This window comes from Dasypus novemcinctus, chromosome 12 (genome assembly GCF_030445035.2).
Source record: "Dasypus novemcinctus isolate mDasNov1 chromosome 12, mDasNov1.1.hap2, whole genome shotgun sequence".
In the NCBI taxonomy this organism is placed as follows: domain Eukaryota; kingdom Metazoa; phylum Chordata; class Mammalia; order Cingulata; family Dasypodidae; genus Dasypus; species Dasypus novemcinctus.
The window spans coordinates 91,112,471-91,138,179 of record NC_080684.1 but is presented as its reverse complement, the minus strand read 5'-3'; the positions used below and the strand labels follow the sequence as shown (position 1 = coordinate 91,138,179).

The following is a 25,709-nucleotide window of genomic DNA, read 5'->3' as shown; positions in this document are numbered from 1 at the left end:
AAATCGTATTTGCTTCCATGAACCCCATGCTCCATCCAAATCATACTACTTGGTATTGCTCATCTGTCTGCAAGCCTTGTGCCTCTGGGGCTCATGCCTCTGCACCACTTACCTGCAGCTCCACCTCTCTCCTCCCTTGCCCAGCATGGATGCCACTCTTCCATGAAGCCTTTTTTGATTCCCTGGCTGGAAAAGAGCTCTTTTCTAAACCTTGATTGCAGCGGCCACTTCTAATCTGTTACCAAGCTCCATCCTTCCTCCATCTTGAATATGCCCTATTCTATCCATGTCTTCCCAATCCCACCAGTCTATGCTGCAAAGGCCTCCCCCACTGGCTTTGCTTCCAGTCCTATCCCATCATAACCACTTCTCCACAGTGCCTCCAGGCCAAGTCCAACCCCCTCCTTAGCGTGGCCCACCAGGTCCTGCCCGATCAGCCCCTGCCTTCCAGCACCGCCTCCCCCTTACCCCCTCCAAATCGCTTTAATTTCTTTCAAGTGTCATGAACCTGCTGTGCTCTCCTACTCTGGCCTTTCCCACAGGCAGTTCTCATTGTCCGGAATGCCCTCCCGATCCCCTTCGTCTGCCTAATGTTTACTCATCCTTCAAATCTCAGCTAGTACCTCACTTCCTCTCAGAACTCTTCCCTGGGCTGGTCGTTGGGTTTAAGTGACCACAGTTATGGTCCACGGACTCCTCACCTATAGTCATCAGGCTTCTCAGCAATTCCAAGTCTTGACTTTGGTCTAAAGACGCTACAGGAACTGATCTCCAGCATCATTTTCTATTTGTCTTCCCCATGCTAACGAGGCTTAAGCCTCAATAACCACAGTCGGTTCTATAATGATAATGTAGCCTGGACTCATTCAACAACAAATATTTATTGAGCACCTACTACATGCCAGGCATTTTCCTAGGCACTGAGGGATACAACTCAGAGCAAAACAGAGACAGCCTCTCCATGAAGCTTACATTCCAGTGGGAGAAGACTAAAAAGAAACAAATGAAAAGTCAACATATTTTATATCCAGTAAGTGCTGCAGGATGAAGGGATTGGGGAATGAGGAGGTGGTGGTGTTATTTTATTTAGGGTGATAAAGACTCAGTGATAATGTGGCATTTGAGGAGTGATCTGAAGGAAGTGAGGGGATGAACCTTGTGGGTATCTGGGAGAAGCGAGTTGCAAGCAGAGAGAACAGCCTGTGCCAAGACCCTGGGGTGGAAGCTTTTTCGAAGCGTTTCAAGAACAGCAAGGAGGCCAGTGTGGCTGGAGCAGAGCAAGTGAGCGGAAGAGAGGGAGGAGATGGCGCTGGGAGGGCAGGGAGCAGCTGATGGGACCCCCGGTTCCTGTGCCTTGCAGGGCCATCGGAAGCGCATCTGCCTTTAGACGGGAAGTCTTCAGAGGGCTTTAAGCAGGGGAGCGGGGAACAAGAGCTGACTTGCCTTTCAAAAGGGACACTCTGGCTGCTATGTGGAGAACTGACTGTAGGGGGCAAGGGTGGAAGCAGGGAGACCAGTCAGAAGGCTATTGCAGAAGTCCAGGCAAGAGATAATGTGGCCCACTACATTCATTCATTGGTTACTACACGAAAGAATGATGGAATCATTCCTCTTTTATTGGCCAAGGACGTTATTTCCAGAATGTGTTAATATAAATAAATCTATGATCGATACCTTCGTGCAAAAGACTTTTATTTGCATTATTGACGTTTTGTTTGCGTTTTCTTCCCTTAGACTAGTTTCTCAAATATGCAACTGCTTGATCCAAGGGAGAAACATCTCAAGGCTCTTAAAACACATTTTCAAAATGTTTTCCATAAAGTGAAATAGGGTATTTTCATTTTTTTAAAAAGCAAAAAAAAAGACCTTTTGCTCTTGTTTCCGTTTGAACATCAGGTTTCCTCAACCATAAAACAGGGATAACAATACTTGCTCAGCTTATATCACAGGGCTGTGGCAGTCAAAGGCGCTAGAGAATGGGTGCCGAGCTGTGGTGGAGGAGGGAAGGCTTCTCTCGTGGGGCTTCAGCAGCTGCGAGCAGGGCAAGGGTGCAGGGCAAGAGCTCGGCCTGAACAGGCATCTCCAGCCCCACTGGCTGGAGGGAAGGGGCTGGGATGGGGGTGGGGGCTGAAGCAAGGGACTCTGCATCCACTGAGACCCCTCGGTGCCCCCTAACTGCATCTTCCTCTGGCCATCCTTCTTTTCTGGCCCATTCTCTTCATTAACAAAGTTATTACTCTCCCGTTTGATGCAATTTTCAGGCTTTTGTGGCATATTATGGTTTTTCAGGGTCTATATACTTACGTGGTTAGGATATTTCCGTTCTGTTTGTGAAAATTCTTTAACCTAGAAACATTTGGTGGTCAAATCCTCTCCTCCCCACCCCCTACCCCCAGAAGGGTGAAAGATAATTTCAAATTTAAAAAATCAAGAGTAAAGGAAGCTTGTCACGAGTTGGGGGTGGGGGCTGGAGGAAGCGCTGCTGTACCACAAAACATTCTGTCCAAATGGAGGTCAAGACTTTTCCCACTCCCAGCGAAGAAAGGGCTGTCGCCGATAGCACCTCCTCCTTCTAGCAGCCACAAAAACCCCGGGGAAGGGAGCTGGCTTTTTTTTCCTTCTTTTTTTTTTTTTAAATAATGTTTCTTACGGGCGGCAAATTACAAATTATTCTTCTCTCCTTTCACCAAATAACCAACTGGTCCCCGAATCTGAAAGCCCAGCACAATTTAGTTTGTGTCTCAAAATGCAGTGTCAGTTCAGCCCCATGAAGGCTGTTCAGGTTTTAATTTCTGGAGCAAGACTCGGCAAACAGTAAAACACTTTTGTGGAGCTGTGAAAGTTGAGCTTTGCTGTTTGATAAATGAGCAGACGGGCAGGCAGCCCCTCTTTCTTTTTTTGTATGGATTCAATGAAGCCTGCCTAAAGAACACCACATGCTGTTCTAGCTACTGATCTAACATTCCGCAACATCCCAGCCTTCCAAATTCCCTTTAATTCCTCATGAATCCCACCCTTCTCTCTTTCAGCCTGGGCAGACAGGGCCGGGGCCTCCACGGGGCTGGGGGTGGGAAGCTCTGGAGCACTACTCTCTGGAGCTGCTGGAATTCTTTTTTAGCTGGTGACAGGTTATTCACGTTCTCTGTCCATTCTTCTCTCCATACAACATGCGGCTCCACGTGGCAGGAAACTCAGCGTGTAGGCTCCCCTTACAGAATTTTGTGGGTGCAGTTTTTAAGAAATGTGAGTTTTGAGCAAACATTCCTGAAACAACATAGTCAAGTGACTCCCCTCATTTAAGGTAAGGAAGGGAATGAGTGAAAAGAGGAAACTCACATCCGCTGAGCATCACTGGGCACCACGCCCTAAACTAGGTGTTTTACACTAGTGTTAAATTTTATCCTAAAAACAACCGTGGAGGAAAGCAAAACGATCCTCATTTTATAGGCAGTTAAGGCTGCTCAGATTCACAGATGCTGGCCAGTTGGAAGGCCCAGGAATCTGGTTCTACTATTTCTCCTCTTCTTCTCCTTGGCAGACATGCTCAGGAGCCAGCAAAGCACCCACCGACTGTGTCCTGACATCCTCTCATCCTCAACAGCCAACTGCAGAACCATGCAGGAAAGTCACTTACGACGCTACAGATGGGCTTTGATTTTTACCCCAAATTGTATGGTCTTGACCCGACTTGATCTCCAAACTTAGTCATCAGGGACAGCTCTGACAAAAAGCTTTTGGTAGTTTCCAAAAATCTAATCCATCCTCAGAGGCAAAGATTTGACACCAACAAGGACAGATCTAAAAGAAATCCCAATACAATGAAATACATGTATATACTTCAACAGTTTGTAGGGGACAAAACTCATTTGTATAGTAAGAGCCAAGTATGCTTATAACAACTTAAAAATAAGAGTTACAGATCTTATTTCAGGGATCATTTGAATGTGGGAAAAGAAGAGGGGATTTTCAAATGGCAAGAAATTAGAAATTCAGTACAATGACAACTTGCTGTTTTATCATCATATATGGTACACAATTTGTGGCTTCTTTTAAAAAAGCACAAAACAATAAATGAGAAAGACCCGGTTGGGGAAGGAGATTGGCTAAAGGGATTCTGAATGCCACAACTTTAAACTGCAAGTAGAGTACTTATTTTCTTTTTGACAACAAACTCAGCCCCTTTGTCAGAGAAGAAAAAAATAATTAAATTTGGTGGTATGAAAAAGGATTTTAAGACATCCTGGCTCAATGATTCTGTCTTAAAATGGGTGTTTGCCAGAGTAATTTTACAATGCCAGTATAACTCTATTCATTCCACAAAAAATTTTGCAGTACCTACTAGGTGCCAAGCACTTGGCGGGGGGGGGGGGGGGGGAGCAGAATGTGCTTCAGTTTCCACAGGAGAGTCACCAAGAGAAATTTCATATCTAGTAGAATGAGACAGAAGTGGAATTTCAAATCACGCTTATGGATTGATGAAGGAGGCTGTGAAATCCCCCAGAGCTAGAAAGGTAACAGTTACTCTGTCGCCCCTTGAAGGGTACCATAGATGGCAACTGCAACAGGTCCAAAAATCCATACATGAACCCAGTACTGCCCTTGGGCTGGCTGGGTAATGTGTTGTGCATGTGAGTTTGAGAAAAGACAGTTTTCACATGCTGATTTAGCTAGAATGAGGTAACTTACATAAGACACAGGTTAAGTCAAAAATGAATGATTCTGAAGATGGTAATTAGACAGCAGGTGAGGGTGGTGATGGCAGTATGAGTCTGAGGGAGGAAATTTTTAGAAAAATTATTCTCAAAATTGTTCAGAAGGAAAAAAACCTAGAAGGCTTGAAACATTGTTAGTGATAATATAGTAAAAGCATGCTAAAAAGTCATGAAATTTTGCTATAGCAAACTGAAATCATAATTAGAGTCAGCGTGTATTGAGTGTTTGTATTTACTTGGTACTGTGCTAAGACCTTTTGCACTCATCTGAGCAATAATCTGGGTAGTGGCTGTCATTATCCCATTTCACAGATGAGGAGATCGACACCCTGAGACACTAAAAAATTGCCTGAATTCCCACAACTGGTAGTGACGTAGCTGGGATTCAAACCCAAGCAGTTTGGCTTCAGAGCTTTTACACTGAGCTGCACTAAACACACCCAAAATAACTAAATATATAATTAGGTGTGAAATCAGACATTCTGACGTGGACACTCAACAGCAGATACTAAAGTTAAGAAAAACTGTGGGAGGGAGATCCAAGATGGTAGAATAAGGAGGGGCAGGGTGCACTCATCCTCCAGAAGTTGCAAGAAGACAGGCAGGCTTCATGGGCTTGGGGAAAGTGGTGTGGCAGTGGGGCGATCAGTGCGGGTGGCCTGGGAGGGAGGCTGTTTTTTTTTCTAATTGTTTTTTCTTTTCCTCCTTTTTTTCCTTTCCTTTTCCTTTTTTTTTTAATCATTGGTTAAACTCAGGCAATACTGAAGATTTAGAATAAGTTGAACCAAGTATCAAAGATGAGCCTTAACACAAAGCTAAACAACAATAAGATCCTAGGCTCTTGCCTAGGAGACACTGACCAAGAGTAAACCCATCAAGATAAACAGACTAGACACCTAGACATCAGCAAAAAGTTCCAAGCTATATTAAGAAACAGGAAGAGGGAAGCAGATGTGGCTCAACTGATAGACTGTGTGTCTACCCTATGGAAGGTCCAGGGTTCAAACCCAGGGCCTCCTGGCCCATGTGGTGAGCTGGTTCATGTGTAGTGCAGCTGTGCTCAAGGAGTGCCATGCCACGCAGGGGCACACCCACGTAGGGGTGCCCCAAGTGCAAGGAGTGCACCCCCAAGGAGAGCTGCCCTGCACAAAAAACGCAGCCCGCCCAGGTATGGCGCCACACACACAAAGAGGTGATGCAGCAAAATGATGCAACAAAAAGAGACACAGATTCCTGGTGCCACCAAGAACGCAAGTGGATACAGAAGAACACACAGCAAATGGACACAGAGAGCAGTCAAGGGGAGAGGGGGAAATGGGGAGAGAAATAAATAAATCTTAAAAAAAAAGAAAGAAACAGGAAGATATAGTCCAGTCAAAGGAACAAATTAAAAAGCTGGAAGAGGGAAACGGACTTGGCTCAGTGGTTAGGGCGTCCGTCTACCACATGGGAGGTCCGCGGTTCAAACCTCGGGCCTCCTTGACCCGTGTGGAGCTGGCCCATGCACAGTGCTGATGTGCGCAAGGAGTGCCGCGCCACGCACAGGTGTCCCCCGAGTAGGGGAGCCCCACATGCAAGGAGTGCGCCCGTAAGGAGAGCCGCCCAGTGCAAATGAATGTGCAGCTTGGCCCAGGAATGGCGCCACCCACACTTCCCATGCCGCTGAAGACAACAGAAGCGGACAAAGAAACAAGACGCAGCACATAGACACAGAGAACAGACAACCAGGGGAGAGGGGGGTAAATAAATAAATAAATCTTAAAAAAAAAAAAAAAAAAAGAAGCTGGAAGAGATGAAGAAGTTGGAACAACTAATCAAAGATACCCACACAAATCTCCTAAATCAATTCAAGGCAATAAAGGAAGAGATAAAGGATATTAAGAAGATGCTGGATGGGAAGCAGACTTGGCCCAGTGGTTAGGGCATTCGTCTACCACATGGGAGGTCCGTGCTTCAAACCCCGGGCCTCCTTGACCCATGTGGAGCTGGCCCATGTGCAGTGCTGATGCGCACAAGGAGTGCCCTGCCATGCAGAGGTGTCCCTGCGTAGGGGAGCCCCATGCACAAGGAGTGCACCCCGTAAGGAGAGCCGCCTAGCATGAAAGAAAGTGCAGCCTGCCCAGGAATGGCGCCACACACATGGAGAGCTGACGCAACAAGATGACGCAACAAAAAGAAACACAGATTCCCGTGCCGCTGACAACAGAAGGAGACAAAGAAGAACATGCAACAAATAAACACAGAGAACAGACAACTGGGGGGGAAGGGGAGGAAATAAATAAAATAAAAATCTTAAAAAAAAAAAAGAAGACACTGGATGAGCACACAATAGAGATTGTAAACATACCTACAAAAATAACAGATCTTATGGTAATGAAGGCATATAGAAGAAATTAAAAATATACTAGGATCATCCAACAGCAGTTTGAACAGGCAGAGAAAAGAACCAGCAAATTAGAAGATGGGATGTCTAAAAATGCACAGATAGCAGAAACAGACCAAGGGGAAAAATGGAAAAAATTGAGCAGGGTCTGAGGGGATTAAATAACAGCACAGAACACACAAACATATACATTATGGTTGCCCCACAAGGAGAAGAGAAGGGCAAAATGTGTTTGCCAAGTGTGATGAGTGTGCCACAATGATGGGGGAGGTTGTTGGTGTGGGATGAGTGGGGTGAGGGGGTGGGGGGGTGTATGGAAACCTCTTTTTTTTTTTTAATGTAACCTTTTTTGTGATGTATGTATCTTCAAAAAAATACAACTTACAAAAATAATGGGGGTGGGGGAGTGGGGGATGGTTTATATGGGAACCTCTTATTTTTTTAAAAAAAAAAGATTTATTTATTTATTTATTTCTCTCAACTCCTTCCCCCCCCCCCCCCCGCCCCACCCCGGTTGTCTGTACTCTGTGTCTAATTGCTGTGTCTTTCTTCTTTGTCTGCTTCTATTGTTGTCAGCGGCACGGGAATCTGAGTTTCTTTTTTGTTGTTGTTGTTGCATCAACTTGTTGTGTCAGCCCTCCGCGTGGGTGGCGCCATTCCTGGGCAGGCTGCACTTTCTTTCACGCTGGGCAGCTCTCCTTATGGGGTGCTCTCCTTGTGGGTGGGGCTCCCCTACACGGGGGACACCCCAGCATGGCACGGCACTCCTTGCACGCATCAGCACTGCGCATGGCCAGCTCCACACGGGTCAAGGAAGCCCGGGGTTTGAACAGCGGACCTCCCATGTGATAGACGGACGCCCTAACCACTGGGCCAAGTCCGCTTCCCATCTTACGTTTTTTTTTCATGAACGTTCTATGTGATCTATTAACTTTAATTTTAAAAAGTGTTATTTAAAAAATAAATAAATAAAATAAAATAAAATAAAAATGGAGAGGTTAAGATATTCATGGGGGGAGGAGTGGGGTGGGGGGGTGGGGGGTATATAGGGGCCTCATATTTTTTTAATGTTACATTAAAAATGTAACATTTAATGTTACATTAAAAAAATAAATAAAGACAAAAAAAGAGACTTTGGGAGAAGGAAAAAAAAGAAGAACATGCAGTGAATGGACTCAGAGAGCAGACAACTGGGGGGGGCGGAGAGAAATAAATCTGAAAAAATAAGTGTTTATTAAAAAAAAGATATTCACAGATAAATTGAGAAATTGAGAAAATTCATCAACAAGAGTCTTACCCTACAAGAAATACTAAAGGGAGTTCTGCAGGCTGAAAGGTAAAGACAGGAGAGGGAGTTTGGGAAAGAGTATAGAAAGGAAAATTATTAGTAAGAGTAACTAAAAGGGTAAAAAGACAAACAAAAATGAGCTATCACATATAAAAGCCTATAGATAAAATGGTTGATATGCATACTACCTTTAAAGTAATAACATTGAATGTTAATGGTTTAAACTCCCCATTTAAGAGACAAAGATTATCAGAATGGATTTTAAAAATATGATCATCTATATGCTTTCTAAAGCAGACTCACCCAGGACACGAATAGGTTGCAAGTGAAAGGTTAGAAAATGATTTTCCATGCAAACAGTCACCAAAAAGGAGCTGGAGAACATATACTAATATAGAGAAAAAACTTTAAATGTGAAACTGTTGCTAGAAACAAAGAAGGGCACTATGTATTAATATTAAGAAAAGGGGGGTGGGGAGTATATGGGGACCTCATATTTTTTTAATGTAATATTAAAAATAAAGACCAAAAATAAATTTTAAAAAATTAATAAAAGGGGCAATTGACCAAGAAGAAAGAACAATCATAAATATTTATGTACCTCATTAGGGTGTCCTGAAATACGTGAGGCAAATATTGGCAAAACTGAGGGGAAAAATAGATGTCTCTACAATAATAGTGGGGGACTTCAACACACCATTCTCAGCAATAGACAGAACATCTAGAAAGAGGATCAATAAAGAAACAGAGGTCTTGCATATTATGATAAAGGAACTAGACCTAACAGACATATATAGAACACTCCACCCCAAAACAGTAGAATATACATTCCTCTTGAGTGCTCTTGAATCATTCTACGGGATAGACCACATGTTAGGTTACGGAACAAGTCTCACTGAATTCAGAAAGACTGAAATTATACAATGCACTTCCTCTGACCACAACAGAATGAAATTGGAAATCAATAAAGGGTGGAGAAATGGAAAATCACAAAATACACGGGAGCTAAATAAAACATTCAAATAATCAGTGGGTCAAAGAGGAAATTGCAAGTGAAATCAGTAAACATATCAAGGCAAATGAAAATGAGAACACAATATACCAAAAGTTATGGGGGGTGGGGAATTCATGTAGCTCAGTGGCTGAGCACCTACTTCCCATGTACAAGGTCCTGGGTTCAATCCCTGGCATCTCCTAAAAAAAATTTATGGGATGCAGTGAAGGCAATGCTGAGAGAGAAAGAGCTAAAATCAAAGACCAAACTGCACACCAGAGGAACTAAAAAAAGAATAGTAAACTAATCCCAAAGCAAGCAGAATGAAAGAAATAACAAAGATTAGGGCAGAATTAAATGAACTTGAGAATTAAAAAACAATAGCATTAACACAACCAAAAGCTGTTTTTTTGAAAAGATTGATAAAATTTACAAACCCGTAGGTAAACTAACCAAGAAAAAGAGAGAGAAGATACAAATAAATAAAATCAGAAATGAGAGAAGGGACATCACCAATGACCCCACAGAAATAAAAAGAATCATAAGAGGATACTATGAATAACTGTAGGCCAGCAAGTTGGACAACTTAGATAAAATGGATGGATTCCTAAAATACACAAACAATCTACACTGACTAAAGAAAAAAATAGAAGACCTCAACAGATCAATCACAAGAAATGAGATTGAATCAGTCATCACAAACCTCCCAACAAAGAAAATCTCAGGACCACCAGATGGTTTCACAGGTGAATTCTACCAATCATTCTGAAAAGAACTAACACCAATCCTACTCAAACTCTTCTAGAAAATTGAAGAAGAGGGAACATTACCTAATTCATTCTATGAAACCAATATCACCCTAAAACCAAGGCCAGATAAAGATGCTACAAGAAAAGAAAATTACAGACTAATTTAATGAACTTAGATGCAAAAATCCTCAAGAAAATACTTGCAAATTGAATCCAACAACACATTAAATTAATTCTATAATACGATCAATTGGGTTTTATCACAGATATACAAAGTTGGTTCAGCACAAGAAAATCAATTAATGTAACACACCACATTAACAAATCAAAGGGAAAAATTACATGATCATATCTATCAATGCAGAAAAGGCATTTGACAAAATCCAGCACACTTTCTTGATAAAAACATGTTGAAAGATAGGAATAGAAGTAAACTTCCTCCACATGATACAGGGCATATTTGAAAACCCCATCACTACCATCATATTCAATGGTAAAAGACTAAAAGCTTTCCTTCTAAGGTCCAGAACCAGAAAAGGATGCCCACTGTTACCACTCTTATTCAACATTGTGTTAGAAGTTTTGCTCTGCAGTTAGGCAAGAAAAAGAAATAAAAAGCATCCAAATTGGAAAGGAAGAAGTAAAACTTTTACTATTTGCAGATGACATGATTCTATAAAAAGGAAAGTCCCTAAAAGTCTTCAAGAAAGCTACTAGAGCTTGTAAACGAGTTCAGCAAAGTGCAGGACAGAAGATCAACATGCAAAAATCAGTACTGTTTCTGTATACTAGTAATGAGCAATCTGAGGAGGCAGTCAAGAAAGAAATTACTTTACAATAGCAACTAAAAGAAAAAATTATCTAGGAATAAATTTAACTAAGGATGTAAAGGACTTGTGCACAGAAAACTATACAACATTCACTGCTGGTGGGAATATGAAATGGTGCAGCTCCTGTGAAGGACATTCTGGCATTTCCTCAGGAAGCTAAAAAAGAATTGCCATATGATCCAGCAATACTGCTGCTAGGTATATACCAGAAGAATTGAAAGCAAGGACACAAATAGATAATATACATACCTATGTTCACAGCAGCATTATTCACAATAGTCAAAAGATGGAAGCAACACAAGTGTCCATCAACCAATGAATGGATAAACAAAATGCAGTATATACATACAATGTAATATTATTCAGCTGTAAGAAGGAATGAAATACTGACATATGCAACATCATGAATGAACTTTGAGGACCTTATGCTGAGTGAAATAAGCCAGACACAAAAGGACAAATACTGTATAATCTCATTGATATGAACTAAGTATAGTGAGCAGACTCATGGAGTCAGAGTCTGGAAGATATGTTACCAGGAGACAGAGTGGCAGTAGATAATGGGGAGCCAATGGTTAATCTGTGCAGAAGTTATTATTAGGTTGATGGTAATGGTTAGACAATGGAAGGAGGTGATGGTAGCACAGCAGTATGAATGTAATTAACAGTGCTAAAGTGTGTGTCAGCATATGGTTGAATGGGGAAATTTGGGGTCATACCTGTTGTTCAAAGGAAAGCTAAGGATAAAATGTGGGATTACATAACATAGAGAACTCTGTGGTGGCCAAGAATTGTGGTTAATAACACAAATTTAAGAATGTTCTCTTAGAATCTATAACAAAGGTACGTCACCAGTACAGGGTGTTGATAGTGGGTTGTAAATGGGGAAAAATGCACCTAAAGCATAGTTCTATGAGATATAAATGTCTCCTGGTTGCCACAGGTATGTTTTCTGGATAGGTAGATGCCCACAGAGTAGGTAAGAAAATATTATACTTTCCTCCTGGGGAAATTCTGCTACTTTCTCAAAGATGGAAAACAAAACAAAACAAAAAACCAACTCTGGAATATACAAGCCTTGCCTAATAAAAGAATACAGGCCCATAAACCAAGCCCTCAATCTTAATGCTTGAACTTATAAACCCTTATTCCTGTAATAATGAAACTAAGCCTAATTTTAATAATTCAGTTACCTCTTGAAAACCTCCTTGTTACCCAAACGTAGCTTCTCTGTAAGGCAAATGCTGCAAATTAATTCACTACCTTTTCTCTGATGTGGGGCATGACTCCCAGGGGTGAGCCTCCCTGGCACCAAGGAATTCTTACCAAGCCTTAATCAGCAATGCGTTTGGAGAAAGACCTTGACCAAAAGGGGAAATATTAAATAAAATCTAATTTCAAAGTGAGTTGGGAGGTCATTCTGGAAGTGACACTTATGCAACTCTCAACAAACTTCACAAACTGCCAGACTAAGCAAAGCCTCAAACGAAAGTGCTCCTGAGGGCAAGCCACACAGCCTCATGAAATCAACACCCCTCTTCACAGGCCCTATCTGGGGATATATGAAAATCTATTTCCCCAATATAACATAGTTATACTCATTTATAATTCCTCTAACTATGATTATTCTATACCTTTTATTTGAACCTACAATTTTCAACTTACCTGTTAAGTCTATTTCTCAGAGACTTAAATCTTTGGATTGCTCAGGTGCCAGTTGAACCCTGAAACCCAGCAGAGTTGGAGCCAATCCCTACTCTTCAGTTCTTCAGGTCTGCCCCAGACAACTAACAAAATGGTGATGGTGCAATAGTCCCATCCCCAGAACAAGGAGTATCTTCAACTGCAAGCACAACAACTCCTCTCCTCTGTCCATAATATCTACATCCCTTCTCAGCCTGAAGCAGGGTGGACATTGTCCCAAATCCCTCAAGACTAAAGAATGAACAAAAATAAGAGGGAGTGTAACCATGAACCAAAGCAGTTTCTTTGCTATTATAATTAGTACTTGTGTTATGGAGTAACTTGTAACATTGATATTAAAAAAAAAGAAAGAAAAACAGACACAAGAATTCAAAATAGAGAAAATTCTATCCATGTACTTAATTTTTTTTCTTTTGAAAACTGGAAGACAACCATCACTGAAAGAGCCTAAGGGCACCTCAAGAACTCCTCATCCAGGGGAGGCGGACTTGGCCCAATGGATAGGGTATCCACCTATCACATGGGAGGTCCACGGTTCAAACCCCGGGCCTCCTTGACCCGTGTCGAGCTGGTCCATGTGCAGTACTGATGCACACAAGGAGTGCCGTGCCACGTAGGGGAGCCCCACGTGCAAGGAGTGCGCCCTGTAAGGAGAGCTGCCCAGAGCAGAAGAAAGTGCAGCCTGCCCAAGAATGGCACCGTGCATGCAGAGAGCTGACACAGCAAGATGATGCAACAAAAAGAAACACAGATTCCCAGTGCCGCTGATAAGGATAGAAGTGGTCACAGAAGAACACACAGCGAATGGACACAGGGAGCAGACAACTGGGGGGGGGGGCAGGAAGGGGAGAGAAATAAATAAATCTTAAAAAAACCTCCTCATCTGCTGCCGTGCACCTACGTGGATGTGCAAGTGAACTAGGTCAGGGCAGGATGGGTGGTCTGAAGGACTCTGGAGGAAGAGGGCAATTATGTAAAACGAGGAACCTTTCATCCTCTTCTCTGTTCCAGGTATGTGAGGCTGCAGATGCACAGGTCCCCAAAACACTCTTGGCCTTTTCTGCATTGCTCAAGTATTGCTGGCAGGGGGGAGGGAACCAAATATTCAAGAGTCACTTACAGCCCAAACTGCCAATTACCTCGACTCTTTATCAAAAAAAGTGAAGACATAAATAAATTCAATTCAAACGAGTTGTATCTGTGGCTTCAGCTTCCTTTCCTTCAGCCTGCCTCCCTTCTCCACAGAGGCTATTCAGGGCTCTCAAATTCCACCCCACCCACCTTCCAGATCCAACTCTCAGAAAAAGACCTTGGTTCCAGGCCCAGCCCTGCCACTAAACTTATGACCTTGGGAAAATCATTCAATTCCTCTAAGTCTTAATTTCCTCATTTGAAAAATGAAGGGGTCTCTAGGTCCCCTCAATAGATTAAATTTATTCATACTACGGTGTTAGTAACTAAGTTTTAATGAATTATTCTGCTTTGTTCTAGTGGTATTTTTACAGACTTAAATAAACCAATTAAGGAATCTGAGATATCAACAAGGCTTCAGGGGAGGTATATTTGCCAGGCCAAATGGCCTTCTCCACATATTCAAATTACACTATGTAAAACTGTCTAGGGCCTAACCATAAATCTGCCTCTTTGTGAAAAGTTCAACAAATTGCTGACCATAAATAATGTTACCCTCCCACAGTCTTCATTGATCACATTTTACCACTTATGGTGCTTCCCACGGGCTCCTGAATATGAGAATATACCTTATACTCTTTCAGGATCCTGGACTGTGAGACACAAAAGGGTATGTGGGTGTCGGGACATTCTTCTGGACCTAGAATGGCTGGTTGTCCATCCCTTTCACTCTCTAACCAAACCCTTTTTTTTTTTCATTCCAGGGTTAATGGACTACATTTTCCTGCCTCCCTGAGCCAAAGGTAGCCAATGAAATACAAGGGGAAATTATTGGGCAGGGCTTCTGGGAAAGTTCCTAAAGAGGGCTGTCTCAGCTAGGAGTTTTTGCCCCTTCTCCCCTTACTCCCTTCTCTCCACTTTCCGCCTGGACAGGCATTTTGGACCACAAGGTGACCTAGAAATCGAAAGCCATCTGTTCAAGATGGCAGAGCATAGCCAGGAGTCTATGTCCCTGACACTCTCATGGAGCTGTCCTACCAGTGTGGGCTAGCTTCTCCTGGATTCATTTTATATGAAGAAAAGTAAAACCATTAATTTATTTAAGCCACTATTTAAAGCCATAGAAAGACATCTTTTACTCATAGCCCCAACGCAATTCCTAACTGATATATATATTTCATCTAAGATTTATTTCAGAGAGAAGCTTCCAGTGTCTAAACCCTTGCATTTAGAAGTCTGATATTGACCACAGGCCTTGCAGTCAACTATCTCACCTTAAAATCAGAATAAAAACAGCATCTAGTTCCCAGGGCTGTGTGAGGAGTAAACGAGTAATGCTTGGCCCAGGGACTGGTACAGGGTCAGGGTTAACAATTACTACATTATGATTTCTAGTTGAAAAGTATTTTGGGTGGGCTAATATGATGAGGAGCCTCATAAGTTCATGGACTAACATTCCCATTTCACAGATGGAGGGTCTGAGGTTTCGAGAGGGAAAGGAACCTGCCTATGGTCGTGCAGCTAGGAAGGGCAATAAATCCTCCAGCCCAGGGCTCAAAACTGGAAACTCCTGTCACAGAGCACATGGGGGACCCTCAAGATGTTTGCTGAAGAAGACATTCTTTCGCCTTTAAACTTTCCTGGAAGGCATGTTGAAAACAACTCATTCGTAAGTTAGAGATGCTCTATTTGCTCGGAAATCTGAGGTCCTGTTTTTCTTTCTGAAAAGGCTTAGCTTGTTGGCAAAGCACAGTGGTGCTCCATCTTTGTGCAGATAGAACCTTTTATTTTAGACATTCCAAAAGACCAATGGAAGACATATTTTGTGAAATTAAAATGCCCATTTCAGCTTCCATGGATCTTCTAGAGCTGTGGATCAGGAAGGCAGATTCTTAGCATCTGGGGGTTTTCTGGGACTGGCCTGATTCTCAGGCTGCCTTGTACCCCTTACCCGCTACTCCTCAGAAGGCAGCAAGTCTCTCTTCTGCACTGGTCTCATCTTGTGTGGTCCCAGCTCGGGGGGCACAGTTGCCACCAGGTTTTGCAGTTATTTACATGCACATGTCCCTTGGCAGCCCTCTCCCCTCAAGGGCAGACCGTATTTCTTCACCCACAACAGGGCTGGGCTCAGGTGGGACACAAGATAAATGCATGATGAATCAATGGATGGATCCAAGTGGTGAATCCAAGGAAGGAAACGGCACAGGAAATCCTGGCAGGGGATTCCACACTGCCCAGCACACCCTGGTCGGGAAGACTTAAGGGTACATATCTCAACTGTGATTGTCAGTACACTTGACTCCTGAGAGGGAGAGAGGCAGAGACTTCTTTCCCTAATTCCATCATCTAGGAGGTTGCCAGATGTCTACTAATGACTACACCAAGGTCAAAAGAACAAGTGTTTGTACCACATCTGCTCCTCCACTCCCTACTCCTAAAAAACTTGCTCTGTGTAAATGAGATGGTTAAACACAAGGACTCTGGAGCCAGACTGTCCAGGTTCATATACTATATCCACCACTCACTGGCTATGTGACCTTGAGCAAACAACCTGATCTTCTGGGACTCAGTCTACCCATCTATGAAATGGGGATAATGACAATACTACCTTATAGAAGTGTTTGGAGAAATAGATGAGGTTGATAGAAGTAAAGCGTTTAGAACACTGCTGATCCTATGTAAGTGTTTGCTGTTTTCATTAATTTTATGAAAAGTCCATGCATTCTGTGTTCTAAATTAGAAATAAACCTTTCCACCATCTAGTAACAAGAACCTCCTATTGATAAGCCTGGGCAGTTTAACTGGGTATAATGTCTAGCATAGGCCAAATCCGATTACTATTACCTGTGTTTGTTTCCATTTACAGTTCTATTGTTCTCTAAAAATTAATTTTACTGCTTTTGCTGGAGAACTGGGGTTATCATTTTGAAAACATTTTCCTCAACCAGAAAAGGTCAGGGAATTGCAGACCAGGCTACATTCTCCCTTTCTCCACTGTGGGTCCCCAAGGCATGCGGGCGGAAGCTGGGAGTTGGGTAGGAGCTTTGAAGAGGACGTGAGGTTCAAATCGGATTGGACTGGACTTCTTACCATATGAAAGAGGGTCTAAATTATTGAAAAGAGGCTTATATTTATATAATCAAAAAGCTATTAAAACTGCCATGAAACCATCAGGGTCACAAAAGAGAGTTTGGCTGTATAGCAGAGTTGAAAGAATGACTATAGCAGGGCTGAAAGAGTGACTAGAAGAAAGCAAAGGCTTTTCCTGTTTATATTTCAACGGATCCAGCCAGTTCCATGAGCCTGTCACGCTTGTGTGGACTCATCGGGAGTCTCTCAGAATCAAGGGGGTAACACTAGATGGGCAGTAAAGTGGTCAAAATCCTCAGACACAAAAGCGGAGCCGCAGGCTGAGTCCTCAGTGAGGGCTGGTGGCAGTCAGCAGGAGAGCAGTCCCTTCAGCCCGGGTGCACAGAGCTCCACGGGCTCCCCAAGGACCCACGACTGGAGGGTCACAGCAGAGCCCTCTGGCAGCAAGGAGGAGCCTTGGGGAGCATCAGCTGCTCCAAGCCACTCTTGTCTCCTTTCTTCTACCCTGTCCCATACCTGCCACCATCTGCTTTCCCTAACCCTGGAGGAGCCAGAAGAGAGAAAGAGCAGACTCCACCTCTCTTTCCCAGATCAAACTGAGTTACAAAAAGGGAGAAGCTCTGACCTGCACATGAGATTGAAGTTTTACACTGGACTGAACCGTGCTGATGGCTGAGGGCACTGGATGCTACGGGACTTCGCTCAATGTCATTCGAGTGGGGAGCAGGAAAGGAAACCATGCTTCAAAGCAAGTAAAAATACAGCTGGTTTCCAATTGTGCCTCTCCATCAGTCAAGGTGGTGGAAAATGGGTGCAGTACCAATTTCATACATGATGAGAGTTAAAAATTTACTTACATGAAACGATTCACATGGCCCCCGGCAGATAGCAATAACATAAATCATTCAACCTTAAACAAATATCTGAGGACCTGCAAGGTGCGAAATGCTATTCTGGGGATACACAGTGAATGAGAAAGACGACGTCCCTGCCCGCACAGACCTTCTGTTCAAGAGGAAGAGACAGACAACTAAAGCAACTTATACCTCAGGTATATACAAGATAGTTCAAGTAGTGGTAAGTGCTATAAAGAAAAAGAAAGCTTGATAAGATGATAGAGGAGATGGGATGGAGTGCAGTCAATTTTAGATAGTAATTTCTTTCATTAGTAGAGCACTTTAGAGTTTTAAAAATGCCCTCATCAGCTCTGTCTCATTTTGTGCCCTAGGGTAATTTGGTGAGGATTATTCCCATCTAAAGGTGCAGAAACGGGAGCTCAGAAAGGTTAAGGACCGAGTCCATGAACTTTCATTACCCTAGACAATAGCAAAAGTGGGCACAAGGCCAGGTCACCTAGAACCTTTAGCGTTCTCTGCAATTCCTAAATTAATTTCGGGACCTAAAGTCAATACGCTATTACTGGCAGCGAATGCTTACGCAACTCGGCCACAGTCTTGGAAAGATTTATATTGAAATTTTGCTTGCAGCAGAACAATTGCTGCCACCCACTTTATCAAGAACAGGATCCCACAAGGCAGCATGGGGGAGAGCGTTACCACCAATGTCTGTTTCACCTCAGCCCACTTGCAAGCTGGGTGGGGCACTACCCCCAATCCAGTTTTCCTCTAAAATCCAAGCTGAAATATTGAACCTCTCCTGCTCTCAGTTAAAAGTTCACAGATGAATCATGAGTTCAGACCAATGTGCTCAAAGAAAGACTGTCCATGATTACCCTCCAAGGTTCCCCAGAACAACTAGTCCCTTTCTCTCAAGGAGATGGCAGCTGCAGTTCTCAGGAAGGGCAAATGTGTCTGGGATTTCAATTTGACAGGCGCAGTGTGGAACCCTTGGTGGGCACCTTCTGTCCCTGGAGGCGACAGCCCCAGTCGCCAATGCCTCTGAAATCGATGGCGAGATGTCAGCAAAGAGCTTTTGCATTTGCGTTTTTAATACCATTAGAGTGTTTCCTCGTTTTTGGACTAAAGACAGGATGGAGTTTGGATGCTTTTTAAATGACTATTTTGGAACACCTGGCACTGTAATTCTTGCTAGGGAAGAAATGGTTATTGTTTGGGAAAATGTTTTGAGAAGCCACTTGTGACAGTAGTGAGACCCGTGGACACAGATGCCAGCAGGCACCAAGGATCTGAGAACAGAGTGAATTTGATGGGGGTTGTTCTAAGAAGGATGGGGGGAGAAGGCAGAGGGGACAAAGAAGAGAAGCAGAGGAGGAGGAAGAAAGGGGAGACAGCAGAGAGAACGGCTGGGACTAGTTGTGGGAAGCTGGGAGGTGGCAGAACAGTAAGTCTGCCCTGCTGTGGGAGGCTGAAGGGGATTTCGAAGTGGGTGTCTGTTCCATAGGACTCTATTTGGGATGTAAACGCCTCCGCTAGCCTTCTTGGGTCTGCTCTGTTCACAGATGCTTTCTGAGGACTTGGTCTTGTGAAAAGCAAAGAGGAAGCTGTTTCATCCCTTGGTCACTGTGGGATAGAGCAGGACTGTCCCAGCAGAACTTTCTGTGATGATGGACAGGTTCTCTTCTGCACTGCCTAGTATGGTAGGTTCTAGCTATGCGTGATTACTGGATACTTGAAACGTGGCTGGTACAACTGAGAAACTGAAATTTTGTGTTTTGTTTCATTCTAATTGTGCTGAACAGCCACACGTGTAGCACATATGGCAGCAGGAGTCCCAAGTGAAGGTGCCCCTGAGAAAGTAAGCACTCTGGGGTTTGCTGAAATTTTGGGGCAGTCTAGAGACTTAAAGTAGGGATGGAACTGGAGGGCAGGGGCCAGAGAGGAGGTTAAAATGAATTTTAAGAATTTAAGAATAAAGGAATAGAGTCCTTACACAAGCAAACTAGAATTTCTGGAAATGGTGAGGGTTTGTTTTTGCAGAATCTAAGCTAATAGCCATTTGTGTCTCTGCACAAACATCTCGTGGAGAATTTGTAATAACAGCTGTAACGGCACATGGTAGGTGCTTAGGAAATATTCGCTGAGTTACTGGATGACTGAATGAAACATACCATCTCCCTGACATCGTCTCTCTTGAATCTCACAGCATCTCCATGAACAAGGGAAGACCTAATTCCTCATCTCACAGCTGAGATGGCTGAGAACGGCTGAGGCCAGAGGGTTAAGGGATACGTCCAGGGGAGTCAAGATTCCTGATCTTCTGGTTCACCCAGCCCATTCCCCCATCTGGAGCTAAGAGACGTCATCTGGGTTTCCCATTTTGGCAGCTGCAAGCATTGTGTGGCGGCAAGTGAAGGTTCCAGAACCGAAGACCCCTGATCAAGCTCTGTCCCCACACGCATTCGCAATGCGCTCTTCCTTCTCCCACCCCCTGAGGAAACAAGTCCCTCCCGAGTCTGAGCCTCCCCACAGCTGGGGCCGTCCCAGGTTCCCTTCTGTGTCCCCACCGCCTAACACACAGTGCCTTCCACATTTTCCCCCTCCCTAAGTCACGGCATGGCATTTTCCCAATTCTCAGCCACTCCATTTTGGACTCTCCAGGGGGGTTGGCTCAGGCCTAATACTGCTCTTTGGTTTTTTTTTTTTTTCCTGCTGATGATCTGTCATGCATTTGAATAGGAAACCCTGGACTAAGGGTTTAGTTTTAGTTTTAGTCCTTGTCACACCTGCACTTAGGAAACTAGTAAGGCACAGTGGCAGAGAACAAGCCTGTCTATTTCTGTTAGCAGATCCATGGAAAAGTATGCATAGAACTAAGAAGCTAATAAAAGAAAGAAGAGTTCAGGTGTACTGAATCAAATAGGGCATTTTTGGTATAACATCTAGATTTTCCATTCAAATAAATAAATGATCAGTCTAAAGAATGCCCCAACAGCTTTCCTTGACCTATTAAATAGGAATAACCAGAAAGGGCAATTTTTTGTAGACACAGCTCCAAGTGTGGCACACATTTTTATCATAGCATAGATAGGGAACTATCAGGTCTGAGATTATATTTTAAGTAGTACCACCCCCAGCTAGGGACTCCCAAACCTCAAATCTACAAGGCCACTTCCTCATTTCTCCAAGGTCTCCACATTATTAAGCCAGGCAACGTGCCTGTCCCAGGCTCATTAGCACACACACAAGGCACCGGTGAGTTCAAGATTCGCTTCTCAGAGGAAAGAAGTTACTTTCCGCTCAAAGTAAGAAATGGGGAAGTTCGGAGGAGACATTCACTTCTTACTTTGTAACATTTCTGAATTGTTTGAATTTTTACAGCAAATTATTTACTTTGGTAACTTATAAAAAACAAGATGTTATAAGGTAAATAACAACTGTACATAAATTACTTGAAAGGAAAGAAAGGAGGAAGCCTGGTGAGGCTGGGACTCACCTTTCCAAAGCTGGCAGCATTGACAGGTTGGGTGTCGTTCTTCTCGCAGAAATCCAGGTAATGCATGTAGAGGGCACTGCGAGGAATGCAGACCCCTTCTGCAATCTCGTAGTTCTCCTCCAGCCTGGGGAAACAGATGCCCAATGAGCACAGGTGGCCTGTGTGTTACTTGCCCCATGCAAGAGGGTCCCTTCTTCGTAGTTCTTCTCTAGACCCAGGCTGACCTTGGAAATAACTTCCTTCCTACTGATGGAGAAACAGCTCCAGGAAGACAAAGCAACCTGACTGACATCATGCATGGAGTGTGTAGGTTAGCAAATATTGGGCTCCCTGGCTACTTTGAGAAGTACTCCAGGTCACTTTTCAGCCCAAATTCCCAGTCCTTTCCTCTGTGTTGTCATTGGCCTCGCCCTATTCCAGGTGGATCAGGTTCCTCCCAAACTCCAAAAATGATGCAGGGCCTGGAAAGTAGCCCACTCAGCTAGGCCTCAGATCACATACTCAACCCACTTTTGCAGCCACTTCTAATGGGTAAGAGGCAAAGGATGCAGGTGTCAACAACTTGGACCTTCCTGGATGACAAGAGCAGTGGGATGGTCTGGGAAACAAAGACCCAAGGAGAAGCTGGATGGCGACGGCTACTAACCTTCTGGCTGAAGGAATCTTTCATGACCATGTAGGGTATTGAGCCTCATGATTTCTCTAGGATTGCCTTCTCTCCTGTACTAGGATTATATAATATAATACCCATTTCCTTCTATGTGAGCACAGCTTATGGGTTAAGGGGAGAAACTCTCTACCTGAGTTCAAATCCCAAACTTGCCACTTCCTAGCTGTGACCTTGGGCAAGTTACTTAACCTTGGGCTTCAGTTCCCTTTTAAAGTTATTGTGATGACAAGATGAGGCAACATGTGGCATGCACCCAGCATGGTACCTGGCACATGGTAAGCACTTAGTAGATGTTAGGCTACTAATATCTCATTGTCATTTACTCTTCCTCTCCATTAGATATTTTTGGGTGCCTATTGTCCAGACTCTGTGCTAGGCAGTGGGGATATAAAAGCAAAGGAGATACAGTTTGTCTTTTCTCTCTCTCTCTTTAATCCAAACATCAGAAGTTGGGAATCCGAATGAAACCTGCCTTCTTTATCACAGACACATTGGAAGGTCAAGCACCTGTTGCAACAAAACTGCTGTGGCACACAGCAATCTGCAGACTTTTGTGTCCTGCCTTCAGAGTATGGAGAATATACTATTCAATAAACTCACTAGCAGAAAATACTTCTGCTTTGATCATGAATTCTATTTTAGGAAACAACCCGAAGTCCTTTGGAGGTAAGTTTGGGGCATAAAATAGACTGACTGAAATCTCCCCCCCCCCCCTTTATTTTGGTCAAAGAGAAGGCATGATTCTAAAGCAATGATACAATAAGCAGCTTCTGACTCTCTCTGAGGGCACTTGCCAAAGAAGTAGTCCAGCAATGTTGTAACTGGGGTGGAACAAGGACACGGCCTCCCGAGGTGCCCACTAAAAGGAGAGCACTCTATCATCAATGTAACAAATGTCCTACCTCAATGCAAGGTATTAGGAGTGGGTGGTGTAGGGGAATCCTGTATTTTATGCATAACTTTTCTGTACATTCACAACTTCTCTAATTAAAAAATTAAACATAAAAAAGGAAAGCACTCATTTGGCTGCGAGGTTCTGACCTACAAGTGAAAGAAAATCAGCTCATTCACTTCAGAGTCAAACCCCATGGCTAACAACAGCCTTAGGGTAAGTGAAGCAGCCAGGTCATCTCATCCACTCCCCACTCTTCTGGGAAGGGGAACACTGAGTAACTTCTGGCAATTTTTAGAAGGGTTCCAGGAAATAGTTTATGCAATCCTTTCTCAGCAACCAAATCCCTGATTCACCTCTATCCCATGAAAGCCCAGCATATTCCTTGACACACAACAGGTGCTCAATAACTGTTCGATGGACAGATTATTTCAATCATTTATTCATTCAACAAATACTTATTGATCTCTCACCACCCACCAGGCACCGAGGATACCATAGTGAGCAAATTGTCCTTGTTTGCATACAGTGAAGAGATTCGTCCTAACACGGATGAAGACACCGGTAATCTCTAAGTCAACAAATAACGTACTGAATGGCAAGGTAGTGTTCTGGACAACAAGGAAATAGCGGTGAACAAAACAAAGTCCCTGTCCTTAGAGGGTTTACGTTCTAGTGTATGTGACCCTGGCATCATAAATTGGACCTCTAAATCTAAAATGGCTTCACAAAAAGGTTAGGTTTCTTAGGACTGTTCTAAACTTCAGGTCCAGTATATAATCAGCCCACACTAATACAAGATGTTAATAATAGAGGAAATTACGTGTGTGTGGAGCGGAATGCTGTAATTTTTCTGTGCAAATTTTCTGTAAATTTCAAACTGTTTTAAAAATAAAGTTTATTATTAAAAAAAAAATCAGCCTACTAGATAAACCTGGACTCCTAACTGTTATTCATGGTATTGTACATCATTTTTATAATATATATATTATATTTTTAACTCATTTTTATAATGAGTTCAGAGTCCCAAATAACAAGCTTACTACACACAAATATGTAGGGACTATCTAAGTAAGATAGCTGCCACAAGCGAGGGTCTTCCACACGTGCTTTGTTGACCTGAAGAGAGTTGGCCCAACTTTTAAAATTCAGGACATTTCACCGAAGAATGTGGATTTCTGGCTTCCTTTGAAAAAAGCTGAGCTCTGGCAACACTGGGCCCGTATTCCCGCACAACAACAATTGACTTGCGCTACATGTGCCCTCGAGTTGGCCAGAGTCTCATTCTCCCTGTTTTTCTTACACCAGCCTAAATTTTCTGTTCCTCATCGGCTCCCAGAGGAATTTGTGTTGGCATGAGACACAGTCTATGCCCCAGTTGAATTTGCAGTCTATTTGGGGGAGACTAATGCACAAGAAGCAGAATATTTTAGTACTGACCCTGGGTGCAGTTGAAGCTGGGAGGGCAGAGATATTAGTGTGGAGATGAAAGGAAATAATTAAGATTTCATGGAGGAACTGAGACTGGAACTTTGTACCAGCAAAGCTCTTACTAGGTGCCCGGCACTGGGCACCCATTATCTCATTCAATCCTTACAATGACCACATGAGGTGGGTATTACAAACAGGGTTCAGATGAAGAAACAGGCTCAGAGAGCAAATTCATTTGCTCACAGTCACACAAATGCCAAATGGGACAGACTGTCACTTGGAACCACTGAGGTATTCTGTCTGCCTCAGTGGGTGGTGGGGATTCCAGACAGGAGGAATGGCATGGAAGAACCCAAGGGCGCACGTGCTTTGGATGATGGAGACACTAGCCTGAGTGGTGGGGTGGGCTCAGGAAGGGGCAGTATGAAAGGAAAGAACCATGACAGGGAGAATCAGAAGATGTTTAAATGCCGCACAAAGAAAACAGCCTGGCATAAGTGTCTGCCAACCCCCACATATTCCTATTTTCCTGAATTAAGGGATTACTGTGAAAAATGTTCTTTTCCGAAAAAGTCAAGGGAGTGGTGCTCAGAGGGGACTGAAAAATTAAAGACTCAGAGGCAGGAAAAGACCTGAGTATTTCCAGGATCCTGTAGGAATAACAATAACATCATCAATAAAAACAGCAACATTAATTTAAAGCTTACTATGCTCTCTTCACTAGCAATGGATTGAGTATAAAAGAATGGCAAAATAACACCCCAAGTTTCATAGGTTTCAACTTAGACTACTGAGAGGTCCATAAAATGATATCTTTAGGGAAGCAGATGTGGCTCAAGCAATTGGGATTCCATCTACCATATGGGATGCCCCAGGTTCAGGCCCTGGGGCCTCTGTGAAGGCAAGCTAGCCCGCACCGCCACGGAGAGCTAAGAGTCCACACTGCCGCGGAGAGCTAAGAGCAGACAGCGAGCATAAACAACAAGGGCGGGGGGTGGCAGAATAAATAAAGTTAAATAAATAAATCTTAAAAAAAAGAAAGATATCCTGGAAAGTGGCTGAGGCTCAACCACTTGGGCTCCCATCTACCACATCGGAGGCCCTGGGTTCATGTCCCAGGGCCTCCTTGTGAAGGCAGGCTGGCCCTCATGCTGTGGAGAGCCACCTGGCCCGCAAGCACCATGGAGTGCTGCCTGGCCCGCAGGGAGGGGACAGGAATAAAAATAAAAATACAAACACAGAAGAATGCATAGCGAATGGACACAGAGAGCAGACAGAATGCAAAAAAAGCCAGAGGGCAGGGAATGGGAATGATATCCTTAAAATATTTCACTTCCACATCTTGGACTATTGTGTTGTGGAATACTCCCCAGCCTCATGCTTATTCATGCAGACAGCTGAAGCTTTGCATGTTACAAGCTGTAGGGAGAAGGAAAGTATCCCTTTTTGCTTATCCTTACTAATAATTTCCTAAAATGTATT

General features: G+C 43.4%; 1 protein-coding gene across 2 annotated transcripts in view; it reads right to left on the bottom strand.

Moving 5' to 3' along the window:
* The window catches only part of RFX4 (regulatory factor X4), a 180,286-nt gene that overhangs the window by 82,187 nt on the left and 72,390 nt on the right, over positions 1 to 25,709 (bottom strand). For both annotated transcript variants that reach the window (XM_058308667.2, XM_058308668.1), the window contains exon 4: positions 21,235 to 21,358. In XM_058308667.2, coding sequence (XP_058164650.1) covers positions 21,235 to 21,358 — 124 coding nt within the window. The remainder of the gene's footprint in view (positions 1 to 21,234; positions 21,359 to 25,709) is intronic.